Source organism: Malania oleifera, chromosome 6 (assembly GCF_029873635.1).
Source record: "Malania oleifera isolate guangnan ecotype guangnan chromosome 6, ASM2987363v1, whole genome shotgun sequence".
NCBI classification, from domain to species: domain Eukaryota; kingdom Viridiplantae; phylum Streptophyta; class Magnoliopsida; order Santalales; family Ximeniaceae; genus Malania; species Malania oleifera.
The window spans coordinates 13,196,237-13,218,416 of NC_080422.1; the positions used below are offsets into that span (position 1 = coordinate 13,196,237).

General features: G+C 37.4%; 1 protein-coding gene across 4 annotated transcripts; it reads right to left on the reverse strand.

The window, feature by feature from the left end:
- Positions 1 to 981: 981 nt before the first annotated feature.
- LOC131157401 (pentatricopeptide repeat-containing protein At4g21065-like) lies at positions 982 to 21,796 on the reverse strand. 4 transcript variants are annotated; one of them, XM_058111533.1, is made up of 3 exons: positions 19,146 to 21,796; positions 12,865 to 12,988; positions 982 to 1,461 (listed from the first exon to the last, which is right to left on the reverse strand). In XM_058111533.1, exon 1 carries the CDS (start codon positions 21,698 to 21,700, stop codon positions 19,775 to 19,777), a length of 1,926 nt encoding a protein of 641 aa, XP_057967516.1. In that variant the 5' UTR covers positions 21,701 to 21,796; the 3' UTR covers positions 982 to 1,461; positions 12,865 to 12,988; positions 19,146 to 19,774. The 4 variants fall into 4 exon arrangements, with proteins under 4 accessions (XP_057967516.1, XP_057967515.1, XP_057967517.1 ...); XM_058111532.1 differs by having other exon boundaries at positions 12,865 to 13,884; positions 19,146 to 21,766; XM_058111535.1 differs by lacking the exon at positions 982 to 1,461 and adding an exon at positions 7,749 to 10,970 and having other exon boundaries at positions 11,290 to 12,988; positions 19,146 to 21,727.
- Between the last annotated feature and the right edge of the window lie 384 nt (positions 21,797 to 22,180).

Here is a 22,180-nt window from a genome sequence, read left to right on the forward strand (position 1 = left end):
TAATCGGTTCGGGGCGTGATACTTTGCCTTTCCATCCTTCTCACTAGTTTATTGATGCTGATGCCTTCTCCATATGACAAATACTCCTAATTTATTTCAAGCCATAAAAAGCACTACTTTACACTCCAAGATTATTCTTGCCAATGGTTACACCAGCCTCTAATTGTTCATTCATTTCCTTAATTGCCACTTAGTCAATTAACTAAATCTCATAATTGTTTTGTGTCTTTATTTCCTTCTCGTTGTGGTATTTAGCATTTCCAAAGAAGAGAATTGGTGGAGGGGAGCTTGAAAAAGATGATCTGTACTATTTCATCAGTGGTGGAACATCTAGTTTTTGTCACACAGCTTCTTCAATTTCTACTATAGGGTTTCTCTGAATCTTATTTGGGTCATCCTATCCTTCACTTAAAAAAGCTGCAATAAGTTTTTCCTATGTTTAAGCCTATTTCTCGTTTTCCGAGTGTTCTTCGTGTCAATTGAAAAACATACTAGGACATCTTTAGACTCAAATCTCGCTATAAATCATTTTTTTCCCGTCATCAACATTTTGTATCGTATGGATAATTTTCACGTATGACCTAGATATATCTGTTAAAAAAACAAGTATGAATTTTTAAGTGTATTTACTCAATTCTACGAGGAAATAGAAATCCAATTTGTCGTATTCAGAGTTTTTTATGTGATAATGAACTTGTATTTGTTCAAAATGAGCTTCAATTTTTTTGCTTGGCCAAAGGAATTATTCATCAAACATCATGTCTACTGATCCTTCAGTAGAATTAGACTGTAAAATGGATTCAGGTTTGTGAATATCCTGCCCCTATAGGGACAGATTGGGTGGCTTCTAGATGAATTCGTAGTAATTGGTATGGATTTTGTTATAACTGGTAATTGTGTTTTACTTGCATGAATTTTATTTCAGTGTCCTCATGGAGGTATTTGTAATTTATGATTTTCCATAATAGAAAGGATTTCGTGTATTAAAAAAAATATTCTATAATTGCATAGGTCGTGCAGAATACTTCTATCATATTGCACTAGGCAGTAGGTCGAGACACAATTGACAGTAAGACATGCCTAGACAGCCAGAAGTGACATCACTAATTTAAACCATGCCAAAATCCCATGACTGAAGATTGCACAACGGGAATTGGATACCTCTTTACCAGCATAGACAATTTCTTTACCAGTCTGAACAATTGGTTCAGCATAAGTCACACTAATAGATATTAAACAGTTGCATCAACAATAGCACTAACTGCTGTGTCAATGCATCTTGTGACTTCCTTGTGTTTCCTCCTGAGCTTTCCTATTCTTCTCCCAGTTGGTTTGCACACCCTTTATGAACGTCTGCTATCCTCTTGCTGCAAGGCACTCCTGCCTATTTTCAACTGGCCCCTGCCTCTCTTTTCCAGGGGACCTACTTAGCTGTGTCTGCTCTGCTCCAAGGCATGAAATCTGCAACATACAAGCATCTCATTAGCACGAATGCTTATGATTTGCACCGTTTCATAATATTAAATACAAGCCAAAGAAATGGAATAATCTGAACTTGAAGGACGTCTAGTCAAGATAGGGTTTGATAAAAGTCATATGCTCCTAACTTATTATGAATAAATTTAACACAAGTATCCCCCTCAAAGCTTTGGTAAAAAAATCAGTAAGATACATATCAAACTTCCACAAGTGGTAGTAATGAGCTTCTGCACAAGTTTCTCCCAGACAAAGTGGCAATACAAAGTGGCAATCAACTTTAATGTACTTCGTCTGCTCTTGAAAGGCAGGATTGGAGGCAATATGAAGAGCAACTTGATTATCACACATCAACTTCATAGGCTGAGAATGCAAAAAACCCAACTCTTCAAACATGTTCTTCAACCAAACAAGTTCATAAGTAATGTGAGCCACAACTCTATATTTTGATTCAGCACTCGACCTAACCACCACAATTTGTTTCTTACTATTCCAAGAAATCAAAAAACCACGAACCAAGATATAGTACCCGATTAATCTCCGGTTAGAAGGCGACCTAACCTAATTTGCATTTGTATATCTATGGATGTAAGTGTGACCCTAATCATGATATAAAAGACCCCTCCTAGGTGCACCTTTGAGATATCTCAAGATGCGAATTACTGCGCCCCAATGACTTGTCCTTGGAGAATCTAGAAATTGACTCACAACACTTGTTGCAAAAGATATATCCAACCAAGTGACTATGAGATAATTTGACTTTCCAACAAGTCTTTGGTATTGTCCAAGATTAGGTAGCAAATCATTCATATCCAACACTAACTTGCTATTACGATCCATGGGTGTATCAATTGGTTTAGATCCCAACAATCCAGTTTCATCCAACATATCAAGAACATACTTCCTCTATGGCAAAACAATTCCTAGACGAGATCTAAATACTTCTATACCCAAGAAGTATTTAAACGGTTCAGAATCTTTGGTTTAAAACTTAGTCTATAGAAAAAGTTTGAGACTCTAAATACCTTTATCATCATCACTTGTAATAACAATATCATTCACATAAACAACAAGAAGGATCCTACCCGATGAAGTATGACTATAAAACACAGAATGATCCACTGCACATTGTCGAAGACTAAACTCAAGTACTACAACACCGAAACGATCAAAACATGCTTTAGAGACTATTTTAAACCATATAGCGCCTTCTTGAGCCAACACACTAAGCTTGACTCCTCCTGACCAACAAACCTAGGTGGTTGCTCAATATATACCCCCTCCTCAAGGTCATCGTGCAAGAAGGCATTCTTCACATCTAATTGATGCAAAGACTAGTGACAAGTAGTAGCTAAGAAGATGAACAAACGAACTAATGTAGGTTTGGCAACTAGAGAAAAAGTATCAGAATAATCCAAAGTCCAAACCACACACCTGAGCATACCCCTTAGCAACAAGACAGGCTTTTAGATGGGCCACAAAACCATTAGGGTTGACTTTCATAGTGTAAACCCAACGACAACCAAACAAAGACTTATCAAAAGGAGGAGGTAGCAAATCCCAAGTGTCATTGTCATAAAGCATTCATCTCTTCACCCATAGCATTCCTCCACCCAAAGTGGGCTGAGGCTTCCAAAACAGATTTAGGGAGGGTAGTAGATGATAGAGTAGTAACAAAACAATAAGAGGAAGGTGATAAGAAGTCTTAACAAACATAGTTGGAAATGGGATGTTGAGTACATGTGCATTTACCTCTTCGAACAGCAATGGGAGGATCAACATCATGGGAAATATGAACATTAGACGAGGAAGCCAAAGGTGTGCTAGTAGAAGCTAGAGGGAACTCTCTTCCTTGGAGTCGCAGTCATGAATACACCTGCAAAATAGGATGATCAAGACAATAAGAAGGACTCGAACAACATGGAGACTCAGATGGTTAGTTGGGCAAGAATAGCAAAGTAAAATCTAGAAGATTAGGTGGGGGGAAAGACTCATTGAGCTCAGAAGCAAGGTGTAGATTCAAAGAAGGCAACATCGGTAGAAACAAAGAAGTGATGCAGCACAAAACTATAACAACAATATCCCTTTTAAGTTTATGAATAGCCCAAAAAGACACATTTTATAGCACAAGGATCCAACTTATCCACTCCAGGAGTTAGTGAATAAACAAAGGACACACACCCAAATATACGAGGAGGAAGAGATAATAAAGGTGGATTAGGAAAGAGAATGGAGTAGGGAATTTTACCACTAAGAACAGAGGATGACATCCTGTTGATCAGATACCAAGTAGTAAGTACAACATCACTCCAAAACACTTTAGGCATATACATTTGATAAAGGTGTGATTTCAACGATAAGTCTATTTTCCTCTTTGCAACCCCATTTTGTTTAGGAATGTGGACACAGGATGATTAATGGACAATACCAAACTCAAACATATAAGTAGCGAATTGTGCATTAAAATACTCTTTAGCATTATCACTTTGAAGTATTTAAACTGGCAAACCAAATTGAGTCTTTATTTCATAACAAAAGGCACAAAATACATGAAATAACTTGAAACGGTCTTTTATTAAATATAGCCAAGTCATTCTTGAATGATCATCCACAAAGGTTATAAAGTATTGAAAACCCAACTTAGACACAACTCTACTAGGACCCAAACATCAGAATGAACTAACATAAAAGGGGCTTGCAGCCAGTTTATAGACTCGGGAAGCAAAAGGGACACGATGATGCTTTCCCAACTAATAAGACTCACAATCAAGACTAGACACAAAACTAAAATTAGGAACAAGGCATTTTCTAGTGAAGGATGACCAAGAGGACAATGAATTTAGAGAGGTGTGGCGGCAGCAGTGTAGGCATTAGAAGGAGATAGTGGCTCAAAGTGATAAAGTCCACCGACTTCATGCCCTCTACAAATCGTCTTCCTCAACTAAATTAAGGAAGAATGCCACTGAACAATTCATGGATTTAGTATCTTGCTAACAAATATAAGATTGAAAGGAAATTTGGGAATATACAAAATTGAAGGAAGAGAAATAGAAGTGGGATTTACGATCCCAATTCCCTTGACTGCAGTGCTAGATCCATCAGTAAGAGTAACACTAGGTAAATTTGCAGGATATTAAAAAGTAGAGAAGAAGCTACGTATACTTGTGATATGATCAATGGCAATGGAGTTTGTGACCCAAGGACTAGGACGAGAAGTACTAGATGACAAGAATACTATGGGATTACCTGTTTGGGCAAGAGATGCAAATATGCAATGGGAAGAGATGCTTGTTGTGACGCTTGATACTACTAGAACTCGAAATATTCTTCCTTTGACATAGATACAGTACGTCCCCCCAACTCAACCCCAAATATGTGTCGATGGTGGCTGCATTGGCTGCCCCCAAAGGTGTGAAATTGGTAGTGGCTAAATTGGCAACACATGAAGGTCTATATGGAGATCCCAACACTGCATAATAGTATGATTACTCCATCCACAATGAGTGCACTTGTGAGGAGTGCCTCTACCTCGTCTGTCTCTACCACCATGACCACTTGAACCACCTTGATAACTTTTGCAGTTGTTTGGTAGAGAACTAGAATCACCTTGTGTAGCAAAGGCTGTCCTCTTAGAGCTAAATGCAAGAGTAGGAAAAAGCATGCTAAAGGAAGCACGACGGGCACAAGAATAAACATCGGCAAATGATAGCATCTCGGCACTACTAAGTATCTGGGATCGCACTACCTCAAACTCGGGTCTTAAGCCCGCTAGACTTCAAAAGACTATCATCTACTCCATCTGTTTCTACATCTTATGAACGTCGGCAATTATAGGTTGCACGACGTTAAGCTCCTCATGAATACGCTTCATCTATCCGAAATAATATGAAATGCTCCTATCTCCTTGTTGTAATGAAAGTACTCCTAAGATAAATTTTACATACATGTAATGTTACTAGGGTATAGAAGCTTGACATAATCCCAAATCTCCTTGCATGTATCTAAATGCATACACATCTCTGTAATCTGTGGCTCCATCGAATTCCACAAGAAGGAAACAATCAAGGCATCTTCTTGAACCCACATTTCTTTTTTCTTCTCATCAAAAGGATAAAATTGGAGCAAGTGGTCAAATTTTCCTAATCCTGCTAAATAAACCTGAACAACTTTAGATCATTGAACATAATTCTTTCCATCTAACTTTTGAGTTGTTATCTATAACAGCAATGTAAGAAACAGGTTTTTGGGATATTCATAGACTCCATCCCAATACTCACAAACTTGCAGCCACACCAATGTCAAACAAGAAGAACAATCAAAACTAATCAGCACAATCACAAACTATATGAAGCCCCGACACAACCATGGACGACGTGAACGACTCACCTACTGATATAGCACTGCCACAGCCTCACAACTTGACGTACGAACACTGCCATTGCTCCAAGAAACTCACAAAGAAGCCTTTACGAACATCGAACAGAAATTAACAGATTACCGCAAGTGCATGGACGAAAAAGGTTGGATTTTTAGCAAAAAGCATGCCCAACAACTTGATAATATTTTCTAGAGAAGGAATCAAAACATGAAAATAAGAGAAAAAAGGTGGTCGGAAACTCTCTCATGCGCCGGCGCATGGGGTTAGCAGTGCCAGCAGTTGGCCAGCACATGGCAGTGCGTAGGGCCTTTTCCGGAAATGGGGTTTTGTGTGGTTAGGCTTCAAAGGGTTCTATATTTGGGTATATGGTTTGTTTTGTGAAATAATGAGGGGTGGAGAAGGACCTAAGAAGGACAGCAACAGGAATATGTTTTCCAGCAACGACCGAGTATAATAGGGTTTAGGTTGGATCATGCTCTGATACCATGTTGAGATTTTGATTAAAATGAATGACTTAACTTGAAGATAGGTTTCTCCTTCTATTTATAATACAAACTAAATACATTCTAATGACAATAATACCCTCATTAACTCTCACTAATTAACATACTAACACACTTAATAATAATAATAATACTAAAATACATAAATAACCTCTAATAGCAACTAGTAGAAAAACTCAAAGCAAACAAATGCTTCGTTTATAAACAGCTAGAGGAAGTTTAACACACTCGATAATGCTTTTGAAGATCCTCAATGTCTCTACAAGTGTCATAGACCCCAAGTTTTCTCCTAGTTGCAAGGTTCATGAGGCACTTGTTGAGAACTCTTCACACCCAAGTCGCCAACATTTACATGATCAAGTATTGAAGCCAGCATAGCAAGCATAACTTGAGTCACTTAAACCCCAATAATAGCAAAAAGCGTAATATCATATGTAACCATGAAAGCACAAAAAGGCAAGAGCTATACACATAACAAATAACCAGTGCACAATAGCACACATAGCAAACAAGCATTACAGACACATTATGAAAGTGTCTACTTGTCTCATTCATCCAACAAGGCAATAATACATGATTTCACACAAAGAGTTCAAATTACAATGTAAAAGCCCCTAAAGAAATATATATAGGATTGTTACCCATCCCTCTATTATCCATTTACACTCATCCGATGAGATTCTCCCCAACTCAATCTGTCAATGTCTACGTCAATTTGAAATTTTGGAAGTCTTTAATGCCCTATGTAGCCAATATTCAGCTTTTGTTGGTTGATTTGGAGTTTAGGAAGTCTTAAATCTTAAGTGAGGAGTGTTGACGGTCTTCAATCTCTGCCAAATTGATTTGTTCTTCTCCTAACCCCTTCCATTTGATTAGGTATTGTTGTTCATCACCTACTTCCTTGATGACTCTATAGGCAAGGATCTCTCAAGCATCTCTTAATAGCTTGCTTCCTTGAAATGGGTAGTCACATTGTTTTATATCGTTAGGATCATCTTCTCTGCATCGTACGGCTGATGTGACAAACTATGCAGACCGCCATCGATTCAACATTCACATCTTGGCCAAGAGATTCCAAAACAACCCTTTCAACATCAACTTACTTCAAAGATACATAATTAAATGTAAATAAAAGGGTAATTTAACAATAAAACTAAATAAACTTCTTTCTAACTACCCATAGCTACCACATTCTTAGCCCCCACTGCCACCTCCACAACCCTTCTCTTTTTCCCTATCAAAATGCACTTTTATTAATTCTAGTATTACCAGTGGATATATTACTCTTACCAGTGTACAAAATTCTGCATAATTACATGAAATTTGCATTTGTCCCTTTGAGAAAGGTGGCTAGTTTTGTTTAATTAAATTCCAGGTGAAAGAAGAAACGATTGGAAACTAATATTTCTTCTCTATATTGTTCTTACGTACAAACCAATATATAATACAATTACCTATTCGAAACAAGGAAACAATTTCCTATTAAATAATATCAAATCTCCTATAATTACCCACTTTCCTAATTTGTATTTTATTTACAAAGATATTCGGGATTGATATTTTAACACTCCCCCTCAAGTTGGATCATAAATATTAATCATCTCCAACTTGCTAATAAGATCATCAAAACTCTGTCGCCCCAAGCCTTTAGTGAGGATATCTGCAGTTTGTTCCTTGGTTGGTACATAAGTCATACATATAATTCCTTCTTCAATTTTTTCTTTGATGAAGTGTCTGTCTACCTCCACATGTTTAGTCCTGTCATGTTGGACTGGATTAAGAGAGATGCTAATAGCTGCCTTGTTATCACTGTAGAGTTTGATAGGAAGGTTCACCGGTACCTGTAATTCCTCCAAGAGTTTTCATAACCACAATCCTTCACAAATCCCTTGAGCGACTGCCCTGAATTCAGCTTCAGCACTACTACGAGCCACCACATTCTGTTTTTTGCTTCTCCACGTCACAAGATTTCCCCAGATGAATGTACAATATCCTACGGTGGACCTTCTATCTTCCACTGATCCTGCCCAATCTGCATCTGTAAAGATCTCTACTTCCTTGCTTTCACATTTCTTAAAGAAGAGTCCTTTTCCTGGGGATCCCTTGAGATATCTAAGGATCTTGTATACGGCATCAAAGTGAACTTCCTTTGGTGAATGCATATGTTGACTTACTACACTAACTGCAAATGCAATATCTGGTCTAGTATGTGATAGGTAGATCAGTTTGCCAACCAATCTCTGATACCTCTCCTTTTCTACTGGTTTTCCACAATCTTCAACCCTCTTTACTGTTTCTATCGGGGTTTCACTGGGTTTGCACCCTAGCATGCCAGTTTCAACTAGGAGGTCAGTAACATACTTTCGCTGAGAAACACTAATCCCCTTTTTTGTTCTTACCACTTCCATGCCCAAAAAATACCGCATCTGTCTCAAGTCTTTGACTTCAAATTCAGTAGCCAGAACCTTCTTCAATCTCTCCATTTCTTCAGTATCATCACCAGTAAGGATTATATCATCAACATACACTATTAGAATTGTTTTCTTACCTCCTTCAGACTATTGGAAGAATAGTGTATGGTCTGATTGCCCTTGTCGATACCCTTGATTCTTTAGTACCTTTGCGAATCTGTCGAACCACGCTCTCGGAGACTGTTTGAGGCCATATAACGATTTCTTTAGTTTACACACTCTGTTTTCTTCACCTGTTCTACTGAATCCTCGTGGTATAGTCATGTAAACTTCCTCTTCTAATTCTCCATTTAAGAAAGCATTTTTAATATCAAGTTGTTGTAATGGCCAATCTAAATTGGCTGCCAGGGACAAGAGAACCCGAACTATATTTAAGTTTGCCACTGGTGCAAATGTCTCAGTATAGTCAATGACGTAGGTCTGTGTAAAGCCTTTTGCAACAAGTCTGGCTTTATATCTTTCAACTGTTCCATCAGATTTACATTTCACTGTGAAAACCCATTTACAACCTACTGGCTTCTTCCTTTTCGGTAGATCTGTCAACTTCCAAGTTCCATTTTTTTCTAGGGCTCACATTTCTTCCAAGACTGCCTCTCTCCATTCTGGTATTTCTAGAGCTTCCTGAATGCTTTTTGGTACTTTCATCCTGTCAAGATTAGAGACAAACGCACGATATCCTGTAGACAAGCTTTTATAAGACATGTATTTCGACCAAGGATATTGAGTACATGACCTGGTTTGTTTTCTGATTGCAATAGGTAGATTGATATCATCAGGTGCAGAATTATCAGAGGAAGACTCAATTACCAGATCAGGATAAGTCAAGGGCTCATGATTATTCAGAGCCATCACCGGTTCCAACGCTCTTAGTGCCTCAGGTATGAGATTCTCCCTCTCCTTTGTTTTCGGCTTTCTTAAGTAAACCAGTATGTCTGCATTGTTATGTTCTCCTGCATCTCCCCCGAAGGGTAAGTGTTCAGTTGTGTTTGGCAAGTCGGGAAGTAATGTAATGGAAGACTCAAAAGATGGGTCAGGGAATGAAGTAACTGGAGTAACCGCAGATTCAGTAGTAAAAGGATCAAAGAACCGATCTTCACTCCTCCATTTCTCCTCCTGAAGAGAGGGCTTTGAGAAATAAGGAGTGATTTCAAAAAAGGTGACATCAAGACTAACGAACAGTCGTTTAGAGACCGGATCATAGCATTTGTAGCCTTTTTGGGTAGGTGAATAACCAATGAAGACACATTTAATGGCACGAGGATCTAATTTATCGCGATGGTGTGCACGGACATGAACAAAAGCAGTACAGCCAAAAATTTTCAGTGAGAGACTGGAAGGGAGTCGAGAGGTAGGAAAGTTTTCCTGAAATTTCTGAAGAGGAGTGACAAATGAGAGTGCTCGACTTGGCATTCGATTAATGAGATGTGTGGCTGTTAAGATGGCATCGCCCCAAAAATAATGTTTCATGTGGGTAGTAAACATTAAAGCCCGGGCTACTTCAAGTATATGTCTATTTTTTCGTTCAGCAACCCCATTTTGTTGAGGGGTATCCACACAAGAACTTTGATGAACAATCCCATGATCTTGAAGATAAGTTCCCAGGATGGTATTGAAATATTCCGTACCATTAGCAGTACGTAGGATCTGAATATGAGTCTGAAACTGTGTATGAATCATGGTATGAAAATTGATAAAAATGGAGCGGACTTCAGTTTTCTCTTTCAATAAGTAGACCCAACAAAGACGAGTATGGTCATCGATAAAGGTCACAAACCATTTTGTATTGGTGCGATTTAGGGAACGTGAGGGACACCATACATCACTGTGAAACATAGCAAATGGACGTGATGGTTTGTATATGGATGATGGAAAAGAAGTACGACGATGTTTAGCAAGCTCACACACTTCACATTGAAACTTAGAAGCCATTTTATTTGAACAAAGAGAAGGAAACAAACGTTTTAGATATTGAAAGTTGGGATGACCCATCCGCGAATGCCATAACAAAAGTTCACTATTTCTAGAAGTAAATGTAGAATCACAAATTGCAGTATTACATAGTTCACTCAAACTTGCTTCCTCAAAGTAGTAGAGTCCCTCATACGCTTTAGCAGTGCCAATCGTCTTCCTTGATGATAGGTCCTGAAAAACACAATGGGAGGAAACAAATTTAGCGGAACAATTCGAGTCTTTTGTTAACTGACTGATAGATAACAGATTGCATGATAACTTGGGGACATGTAAGACTGATTGTAAAGTTAAGGAATCAGATATGCGAATACTTCCTTTTCCAGCAACTGGTAAGAGAGATCCATCTACAATTTTTACCTTCAAATTCTCAGCATATGGGGAGTAGGATGAAAATATTGATACGACCCAGTCATATGATCGAATGCACCCGAATCAATTATCCAAGGGTATTTGTAACAAGATGTGATTTTTAAAGCTGACAGATGATTACCTCGATGAGCCAGAGAACCAAAGGAAGACTGACCCGATGTTTGCATTGATGAAAACATCTTATATAATTGATCCAACTGTTCAAGACTGAAGACACTGCCGGACGGGGTATCATTGTTCTCTCCTTGTGATCTTTCAGTTGATCCGCCAGTGCTGGCCTGGTACCCACGATTTTTGTGGTATTGTCTCGGTTTCCAGTCTGCCGGTTTTCCATGAATCTCCCAACAGGTATTTTTTGAATGTCCTGTTTTTTGACAATGTTCACACCATATTTTTCCTCTTTGTGGTCGTTGACTAGGTCCTCCTGGGCCTTTTAATACAAGAGCTGAGGCATCCGACCCAGCTTGTAGCCCATCTAATTTTTGGGCGGATCCATGTACAGCCGGGCCCAGTGTAGCGGATTCATTTTGGGGCCGCAACATCACCCGTCTCCTGTTCTCCTCCCTTCTGACCTCTGCGAAGACTTCTCGGGTTGAAGGAAGAGGTCGCCGGCCGAGGATCGGTCCCCTCACGTCGTTGAGCTCGCGATTCAGGCCGGCAAGAAACTCGAAGACCCTTTCATTTTCGAGCCTCCTTCGGTATCGCGTGCTATCACCGGAGCACTCCCACTCTTCGTCGATGCTCAGATTGAGCTCCTGCCAGAGATGACTCATCTCTATGAAATACTCGGTAACCCCTCTCTCGCCTTGCCTCATCTGCCACAATCGGGTCTTGATGTTGAAGATTTGGGAGTAACTTTCGCCATCGGAGTACGTCTCACGTACGGCTTCCAAGACCTCCTTCACCATCGGCAAAAACAAATAAATTTTTCCGACTGATGGTTGCATCGAATTGACGAGCCAAGCCGTGACCATGGAATTTTCGGACCTCCATCTCTGCAAGGCTATAGTGTCGGAAGGATCTGGTTTCCTTCGCTCACCGGTAAGGTAACCAATCTTTCCTTTTCCCTCAATTACCAGTTTCATGGACTGAGCCCCTTCACGGAAATTTTTTCCGTTTAGTTTTTCCAATGAGAGTGGAAAGACTGAGTTATCATTCGTACTCCCACCAGACGTGACCTCTGAATCGCCGGTGATGTTCGCAGAGGAGGTAGAGTCTCTGCAATCAGCCACTATTTAGCTGGGTTTAAGAAACCCTAGCTCTGATACCATGAAAGAAGAAACAATTGGAAACTAATATTTGTTCTTTATATTGTTCTTACGTACAAACCAATATATAATACAATTACCTATTCGAAACAAGGAAACAATTTCCTATTAAATAATATCAAATCTCCTATAATTACCCACTTTCCTAATTTGTATTTTATTTACAAAGACATTCAGGGTTGATATTTTAACACCAGGCTTCAAAAAAAGTTTCTAAATAATCAAAAGACACTGATCAATTTCATGTTTTGTCATGTATAACACCCAGGAACCATTAAGGAAATTCTTCAACCTAAGGTAATGTAAGCCTGTTGAAGTGAGCAGCTCAGACGCCAAGCATGACGAAAAGCTGTATGAACAGCGCATGCTAAACCAGAAGATATAGGACAAAAAATAAAAGGCATTCAAGGTTTTTCTTGGAGCACAACCTTCAGCCCTAACTTGATTGATTATTTCATCTTTCTCCTTCAATGGAGCAGCAGCATCACACTTTGTACGCTGCCTCCCTCCACAGTGTATCCCTTTCTTTTGTAAGAACATAAACCTGAAGCCCTGAAACCATTTCAAGCAAGAATTCACTTAGACAATATTGACCACAAAATCAGTCCAACTCCTGCCCCTTCAAAAGATTTAAGGCTACAATATGCAAAAATATGGTACTCCAGTTAGTAAATATCAAAAGTGTCATTTAACATACTACAAGACTTATTTATAAAGAATTTGATTCATAGAAAACCCACTGTGAAGAAAAATAATACGTAAAGAAGGTGTCAGAATTTAAAGTTGGAAAGGCTGAATTTTCCCTCTTTCGACGAAAGTGAGGAAAGAATATTTTTCTTTAATAACTGCTGAGGAAGGAATACGACAGAAGAAATATCCACATTCCACCAACTCAAAAAAAAGAATATGACAGGATCCCTTAATGCAAGTGTGCGAGCCTAGTTAGGGAAGGGTGGTGTTTATGATTTTAGATATGGGAACCCCTGCCCTCCTTTTTTCCCTCCATCCCTAAGGCAACTAGCTTAGAAAAATAGTAATAAATCAACAAGAGTTCCTTAGAATATGTGGATATATATCCATTGTGGTCTGCCCCTTCCCCGGGCCCCACATATGCAGGAGCTTTGTGCACCAAGATGCACACACACACACACACAGACACACTTATATATATATATATATATATACTGAGAACCATATGGTTTTAATTGACATAATAAGTTGGAGAGATTGTTCAAAATACGAAACTTTTGAGTTAAGCATTACTTGGCTCCAGTGATACAGAAAGTAGAAATGCTGCAAGTCCAAAAATAAAAAACTGTCCTTTATTGAGACGATTTCCTTTAGAAGGTATCGACTAGGAAGCGACAATCTTGTCCATAAAAAATTAAAGCGAGACATCCCTAGTGGCGTGGTGCCTTTGGAGAGTTGTTTGAACATAGAGTTGAAGCCTGAAAGTAAGATGTAAGACTACTTTACTTATGCTTAGTGGTTTTTTTTTTTTTTTTAGGCAGGTGGGGTATATAAAATAAGAATGTAAAAGAATGGGCAATCAAACAAATGCATATTTGAGATACAAAGACAAATATGAGAATACAATAATAAAAGAAAGTACTAATATAAGTAAAGACGCAACAAGAAATGACAGCATTTGTGAGCTAGAGGCCTTCCTACATAAAATTAGATGAAAGAGCAATCTAAATTGCTCTAGCTACATTCAATAAAAACTAATAAATGCACCAAAAAAGGAGTAATTGGATCCAGGTTGAAGAAAGTACAAGAACAAGAGAAGGGAAAAAATAATTTTGGTCAGGCAATGAGGAATCTCTTAAGAAAATACAGCCCCAAATAATGATGAAAATTGCAAACAAAAGATTAGCACAACCCATCTAATCAATTAGAATTAAGGTTTCGCTCAATTAAACTGACAAATGGTCGGTTAGAAAATTAAAGGTTAGAAGCAAGAGTACAAATTGATATGGGCCCAACATCTGTCCAAAACTTGAAAATTTTCAAATAACAAAGAAGTCCATTGTAGTTTGTAGAAGCATTTCTTATTTTATCTAGAATATGAAAATCAGAGCTTGGTTCTAACAATAGCAATTGCTCATTCCATTTCATTGTCATTGTAAGGAAATAAAGGCTCATTTGACACAACAACCATTGTTAGGTTAAATAAGGCATATCCATAAGACTTGTAGCCACTAAACGGAAGATGAACTTTTGGTCAAAAGGGCAAGTCGATCAGGTGTCAATATCGGACACATGTCAATATGAGACGCATGTCGGGTAATGACACTCCGGGCTCCCAAGAGTGACAATGCTTCCTTAGTATCATCTATGGTCTTCCAGACATGGTTACTCTCTTTTATCCATACTCACAATTAATTCTAGAACTTTTACTTTTAAGGAAAAAAGGCTTACAATAGAAATATGAGCTGCTAGGTCAAGTCAATCTAGATATGGTTGAATATCATACTCTGCTTAAAGCACTAGAAATTGTTATATTGTACCAAAGAATTTACAGTACGAAGTATTAATAATACAACAACAATAATAACAAAACCAAGCCTTACGTCCCACTAGGTGGAGTCGGTTATATGAATCTTTTTCCGCCAATTTATGTGATCATGGACCATTTCTTTTAAGAAATTCAGGGCTATTAAATCCTTACCCACTATCTCATTCCAAATTATTTTAGATCTACCCCTACCCCTTCTACTGGCTCGCATATAACTAAATCACTTTTCCTCACTGGCGCACTGTGTGTCCTACGTTGCAAGTGCCCAAACCATCTAAGTCGTCCCTTCTTTATCTTATCTCCTATAGGAGCTACACCTAACTTACCACGAATATGTGTATTTCTTAATTTATCTTTCAATGTTATACCACTCATCCATTTAAGCATTCTCATCTCGGCAACTTTTACTTTTTGGATATTCTATTTCTTTGTCACCTAACATTTTGATCCATATAGCATAACTGGTCTTATAGGTGTCCTACAAAACTTCCCTTTTAATTTTAAGGGTATTCCAAGATCACAAAGCACACTTGAAGCACTTCTCCATTTTACCCAACCTGCTTTAACTTTACGCATTACATCTGATAATAGTCTAAAAATTTAGTATCTTTATACACTTCATTACACTTCCATTATATTAATACTCATACTTTTGGTCAAAATAGAAACTCATGTCACGACTTTAATTTGTATTGACTTTAATTGTAAAAATAAGACTATGCATACATGTTTAGGTTGTCTTGAGTATTATTCATAAAGTATAGTATTTATGTAGTGTATTTGTTGTGTGCAAATGGAAAAAAAATGTGTGAAAGAAAAGCCAACAATTTCAGCTTGCTTACCTACTGCACCCCAGTCAATATTTTGAACATATATGAAGTTGTAGATCTCCAAATGAGCTGATATTTTATATATAGAAAGACAAGACATATATCTACAACTTTTATCTTTTTTATAAATTCAAAGTCGGTGTGCATGTAGGTGAAATATAGCAATCAATCTGGGTGAAGACAAGTCAACAATGCTGGTTGCGTACAGCTTGCTATTTTGGACATAGCTGGAGCTGCAAACCTTGAATGAAGATGAAATTTGATATCTGAATGCCCAAGACATTGGGTTACAACTTTCATGTTTTGACCAGCTCCCAATTCCATGTGTAAAGAGGTGAAAATGGAGCAATCTTGTAGAAGTTGATAAAATTGCAGCTTGTGTTCAAACTTGTGTTCACACTTGCATAAGGTGCTTGTGATGCCTATAAAAGGAAACCTTGAGAGAGCTCTAGGGACACGAAATTCTGACCATTATTCTCCCAAAATTGTTGTAGAACTTCTCTCTCAAGTTTGTGAGATAAATTGTAAGTTAGGCTAGAGTTCTTAACAAGGCTAGAGATGAACTTCTATGTGTAGTATTTCTACTTCTCTATTTTGATTCAAATTGAAGTTTAATAAATGTAATATTTTTTTATTATGTATGAAGCTCTTTATCATTTTAAGTTTCAATTAAACCAAAGATTATGGTTTTCAAGTTCGTATAAATTCAGTCATGCTTTCTTTATGCGATTTCTTTTTAATCATAGTTTTATTTTATGGGTTGATCTTTTACTGCAATATTGTCAGTAGATATATTGTCGATTTTGGATAACCTCTAAGATAACATCTTCTTGTTCTCAAGGAAAAAAAGAGTTTTATGCATATTAAATACATTTGCTTATCATTGTTCTTCAAAGAAATACTTTCCGATTGAAGGTTTGGGACGTGAAACTTTCAGTTGAGTTATAAAATTGAATCAAAATAGGAAATAGATTTACGAAGCATAGAAGGGATTCTCAACGCCTTGTTGTCCTTAATACTTGATTCTCTTCAACTTATTTTGTTGTAAACGCTTCCTTGTGGGATCGACACCACAATCTATACTTCAATAACCGCTAGTACATTTTGAGCGTAATCAAAATTTGGCGCCGTTGCCGGGGAAGCCATATCAACAAGAAAGGTTTGTACTTCAAAGGTAAAGTTATTTTTTTTTTCTTTTCTTTTAATGGAAGGCTAAGCCTCCTACTTTTACTTCAATAACCGCTAGTATATTTTGAGCGTAATCAACATCCTCTTCAATTTCTCTTTCAGCTTACATAATAGATCCAAAGTATCGAAATATAAAAATGCTATTTATTTATTCATCATTAAGTTTAACTTTGTTTCCAATATTCCTCCTACTACTACCAAAATTACATTTCATATATTTTGTCTTATTTCTATTTATCCTAAAGCCTTTAGATTCCAAAGCTTATCTCCATAATTCTAACTTATCCTCTACTCTGCCCCTAGTTTCATCAATCAATAGAATATCATCTACAAACAACATACACCGAGGAACCCCATTTTGGATGCTCTTAGTCAGTTGATCCATCACTAAAGCAAAAAGATAAGGGCTCAAAGCAGATCCTTGATGTACGTCTATGGTGATTGGAAATTCTTTAGTCTCTCTATCTATAGTCCTCACACTAGTCATTACCCTATCGTACATATCCTCAATGACATTAGCATACCTACTACATGCACCATTTTTTTTCTAAACCCGCCATAAAACTTCCATAGGTACCTTATCATATACAACAACAACAACAAAACCAAGCCTTAGTCCCACTAAGGCTAATCATACGCTTTCTCTAAATCAATAAATAGCATATGCAAGTCCCTCTTCTTTTCCCTAAATTTTTCCATTAATCTTATTAAAAGATATATAGCTTCTATAATAGATCTCCTAGGCATAAAACCAAATTGAATTTCTGAGACCTTCGCTTCTAGTCTTAATCTTTGCTCAACTACCCTTTCCCACAATTTCATCGTATGACTCATAAGTTCAATTCCACAATAGTATTTATTTTTGTATATAGCTATTAAAGTGATTTTTTTCCATTCATCTAGAATTTTCTTAGTTTTATAATTATGTTAAATAAATTAGTTATGAATATAATTCTATTATCACCTAAGCATTTCCAAACTTCAATTGGGATGTTATCCGGTCCTATAACTTTTCCATTTTTCATCTTTTTTAGTGCAAACTTAACTTCATTAACTTTAATTTTGTGAATAAATCTCATATTTTTAGTCTTTTCCTCATTTGTCAATTCTAAGTTTACGTCTTCGATTTGATTTTCATTAAATAGCTTACTAAAGTAACTTCTCCATCTTTCTTTTATGTCTTCTTCCTTAACCAAGATAATATAATTCTCACTTTACATACATTTTAAATTACCTAAGTCCTTACTCTTTCTTTCTTTAACTCTAGCAAATTTAAATATATTTCTTTCCCTTTCTTTTGTATCTAATCTATCATACAAATTATTAAATGATCTATGTTTAGATTCACTAATGACCCTTTTTGCATCTTTTCTCGCCTCTTTATACTTTTCAAAGTTATCTATGTTTCTACATTTTTGCCATATTTTATACCAAATTATTTTTATATTTACGCGTTTTTTGAACATCTTTATCCTACCACCAACTCTCTTTGCTATTTGAGAATCTTCTCCTTGATTCACCTAAAATCTAATTTGCTATCTTTTTAATAGAGCTAGCTAATCTACTCCATTGAGTATTTGCATCCATCCCATCCTCTATAGTCCAATCACCATCTTTGATCATTTTATCTTTAAATTTTACTATATTTTCTGCCTTTAGGTTCCACCACCTAGTTCTCTTACATTGCTTTATTTTATCCTTTCTCTTCCATTTTTTTTAATACATATATCTAACACAGAGACTATGGTTAAGCTTTCACCTAGAATAGCTTTACAATCCTTACACGATAAATGATCTACCCTCCTAGTTAAGAAAAAACATACTTGACTTTTATTTTGTCCACTTTTAAAGGTTATTAAGTGTTCTTCTCTCTTCTTAAAGCAAGTATTCATTGTAATAAAATCATATGACATAGTGATGTCTAAGATCAACTCCCTAGGCTCATTTTTGTCTCCATATCCATATCCTCCATGTATCCTCTCATATCCTTTATTGGCCCTTCCAATGTGTCCATTCATATCTCCTCCTACAAATATTTTCTCAATCCTTGATATGCCTTGTATAATACTATCCATATTTTCCCAAAATTGTCTCTTAATAATATAATCAAATAATAGGAATTAGTGAATTACAATATTACATACAAAAACAAAAGAAGTTAAACAGATCATACCTTAGACCATGCTCAATCGAGGTGGTCTAATTCAACTCGCACGCAAGCAAAAACCAGAGAATGTTTTTTCGGTAGGCGGATGGAACTGAAATCAGATTGTATGAGTATTATTATTTGCAAATCCCATGAATCTGCATTGAAAGCTTAGAAACACTGTCAACTATAAGGCAGCATCCAAGTTAATGAAGAGACTTTTTGTCTTTCTGACATCTTCCAGCATGATGAACTCCAGGAGATTCCACGTTGATATTCCCAATCCTTTCTGATACGATGACCATAAATCATCTGCAAGACAATGCTTTCAGCAACAACAATTACCACGATCCCAAATTTCTTGTAGCATCCAGAAGTTACATGTATGAAATAAGAACTCTTTTTTATGCTGTGAAGTCAATATTCTGTACTCACAATATCCCACATGCAGCAATAACTTAAAATTACTTCCAGAATACCCGAAAGCCCTTTCATGGTATGATGAACACCACATACTTGCTGCTTCATTGTGGGCATCCTTTTCTTTTCCTCCAATAGATTTCTTTCTTGAATCCATCATCACAATTATTGAATCACTGTTAACAGCAAATAATTCTTGAACCTGAAAAGTTCACTAAGACGTCTCCTTATCTAATTCACCAAAAGTCACTACAAGAACATATGCCATCTTTAAAGTGATGGTAGCGATTGACATCTCTAACAATAATTTCCCTATTTGTGATTTTTGAGATGAATTTGATGGCAACATGGCAGTCCTCACAGACCCGTAGGTTCTTGGTCACAAGAAGCCTGGACCCAGGGGGGGTACTAATGAGTCCAAATGCAATTGCTAGCTTTTCGCTGTGGCTGCACACCATTCCTGTCTTCTCATCATCCTCAACATCATGGAACACTGGAGAGGTATTTGGCACATAGCCAGCTTCTGCCATAAGTCCCCCTACCCTTTCTAACTCAGCATATATCTCATCAGACATAGGGTGCGACATATCTCCAGAAAGAAAAGCATGGACTTTGTTTTTGACTTCAATCCAACTACAAGCAATGCACTTCTTTAGTCCCATGTCTGTCATTAATTTTCTAAGCTTGGCAACTCCATCCCATCTACCTGCCTGAGCATAAATGTTTGATAAAATCACATAGTTCCCTGCATCATCAGGTTCGAGCACCATCAGTCTCTCCAATGCTAGCTCCCCCAACTCCACATTTCCATGTATTTTGCAGGAGTTCAATACTGCACCCCAAACGCCAGAGTCTGGCAAGACTTTCATTTGCATTATAAGATTGTAAGCCTCATCTAATCGACCGGAATGGCCAAGGAGATCAACCATGCATGTGTAGTGCTGAACTGTTGGGTCTATATGGTAATCTCTCGTCATCAATTCAAAAAATTTCCACCCTTCATCCAGCAAACCTCCACGGTTGCATGCTGATAAAACACCCACAAAAGTAATATGATCCGGATGAGCCTGTTTTCTCATTTCCTCAAACAAACTCAATGCTTCAGTAGCATGACCATGCATTGCATACCCAGTAATCATGGCATTCCAAGAAACAACCCTTTTTTCTACAAGCTGCTCAAACAGATTCCGAGCAACCTTCACTGATCCACTTTTGGCATACATGTCAACAAGGGCAGTTTTCACCTTGTCTTGAGATTCAAACCCTCGTCTCCAACTGAATCCATGAAGCTCCCTTCCTTGGGGAAGAGCCGCAATGTCAGCAGAAGCTGAGATCACGGTGACCAGAGTTGCAACAGTGGGTCTTAAGCCTGTTAAGGCCAGCTCACTGCAAAGAGAAAGTGTATCATCTGCACGCCCATTTTGGGAATAGGCAGCGAGCATAGAATTCCACAATACAACATCTCTCTCCACAATTTTATCAAACACTTCCCTAGCACTCTCCACACAACCACACTTTGCATACATATCAATAAGTGCTGCACCCACAAAGACGTCCTTTTCCCACCCAGTACGTATCACATGTTCATGAATCTCTCTCCCCTGCTTAATCGCCGTGAGTGCCGAACACGCCTTGAGGACAAACGGGAAGGTAAAATTATCGGGAAGAATTCCATACTCCAGCATTTGGTAGTAAAGCGATACTGCCACTTCGTAAGGCCCATTCCATGCATACCCACGAATCAAAACATTCCAAAGAAACAAATTGTCTTTGGGAATTCGGTCGAACAGAAGGTGGGCATGCACCAAAGAGTCACAAACACAGTACAAATTAACAAGTTTAGTAGCTAAAACAAGATGAAAACCAAGGCCAGTGAGGCAGAGATGGGCATGGAGCTGCTTTCCGTGCTCGACGGCTCTTCTAGAAATACAAGATTGGAGGAAAGATGCATACTGTGATGGGGAAAATGAATGGTGGGTATAGGTTGAATCAGGGCTGGTTCTAAGGCGTGTGTTTGTATCGTTTTGAGGAAGTGTGGGTGAATATGGTAATGGGTACCGGAAAGGAGAGACTGAAGCGGAGGAGAAGGTGTGATTCGGGAGAGAGCAGAGTGGCGATGGAGAAGAGGTTCTCTTCAACTTCGGCACGCAGTGGAGTAGCATTTGGTACCCCAATAGAAATGCGACAGGAACAAATGGGCAGACTTATAGCGCTCCAAAACGATGGTTGGGCCTTGGGAGTTGGGAGTGAGAATTTATATTTTTAGATTTAGATTTGTGATGATTTAAAGACAAGATAATATAATTTTATATTATATTTTATTAAAATTTATATGAATTTATATTTATTGAAATTCATATTTTCAAAGTAAAATTAAGTTCAGTCTATATTATATAATGAGGATAGATTATTCTTTATGAAGTTATAACACAAAATTATAAATGCAGCAATTTTAGTCCCTCTAGGATATTCAAAAAATTTTATTATTATATTAATAATTGAAAGTATTAGTGTACGACACAATGTTATGTTACTTTGGTAATTCGAGAAAAGATATAACAATACTAAAATAGCTTTATAAGCTAGTCCTCAAAGCTCTAGTTAATATTTTTATTTTAATAATATATTTTTAATAGTGCGTT

Coding starts and splice junctions, on each gene's coding strand:
- LOC131157401 (XM_058111533.1), bottom strand. CDS start 21,700: ATGCTACTCCACTGCGTGCCGAAGTTGAAGAGAACCTCTTCTCCATCG.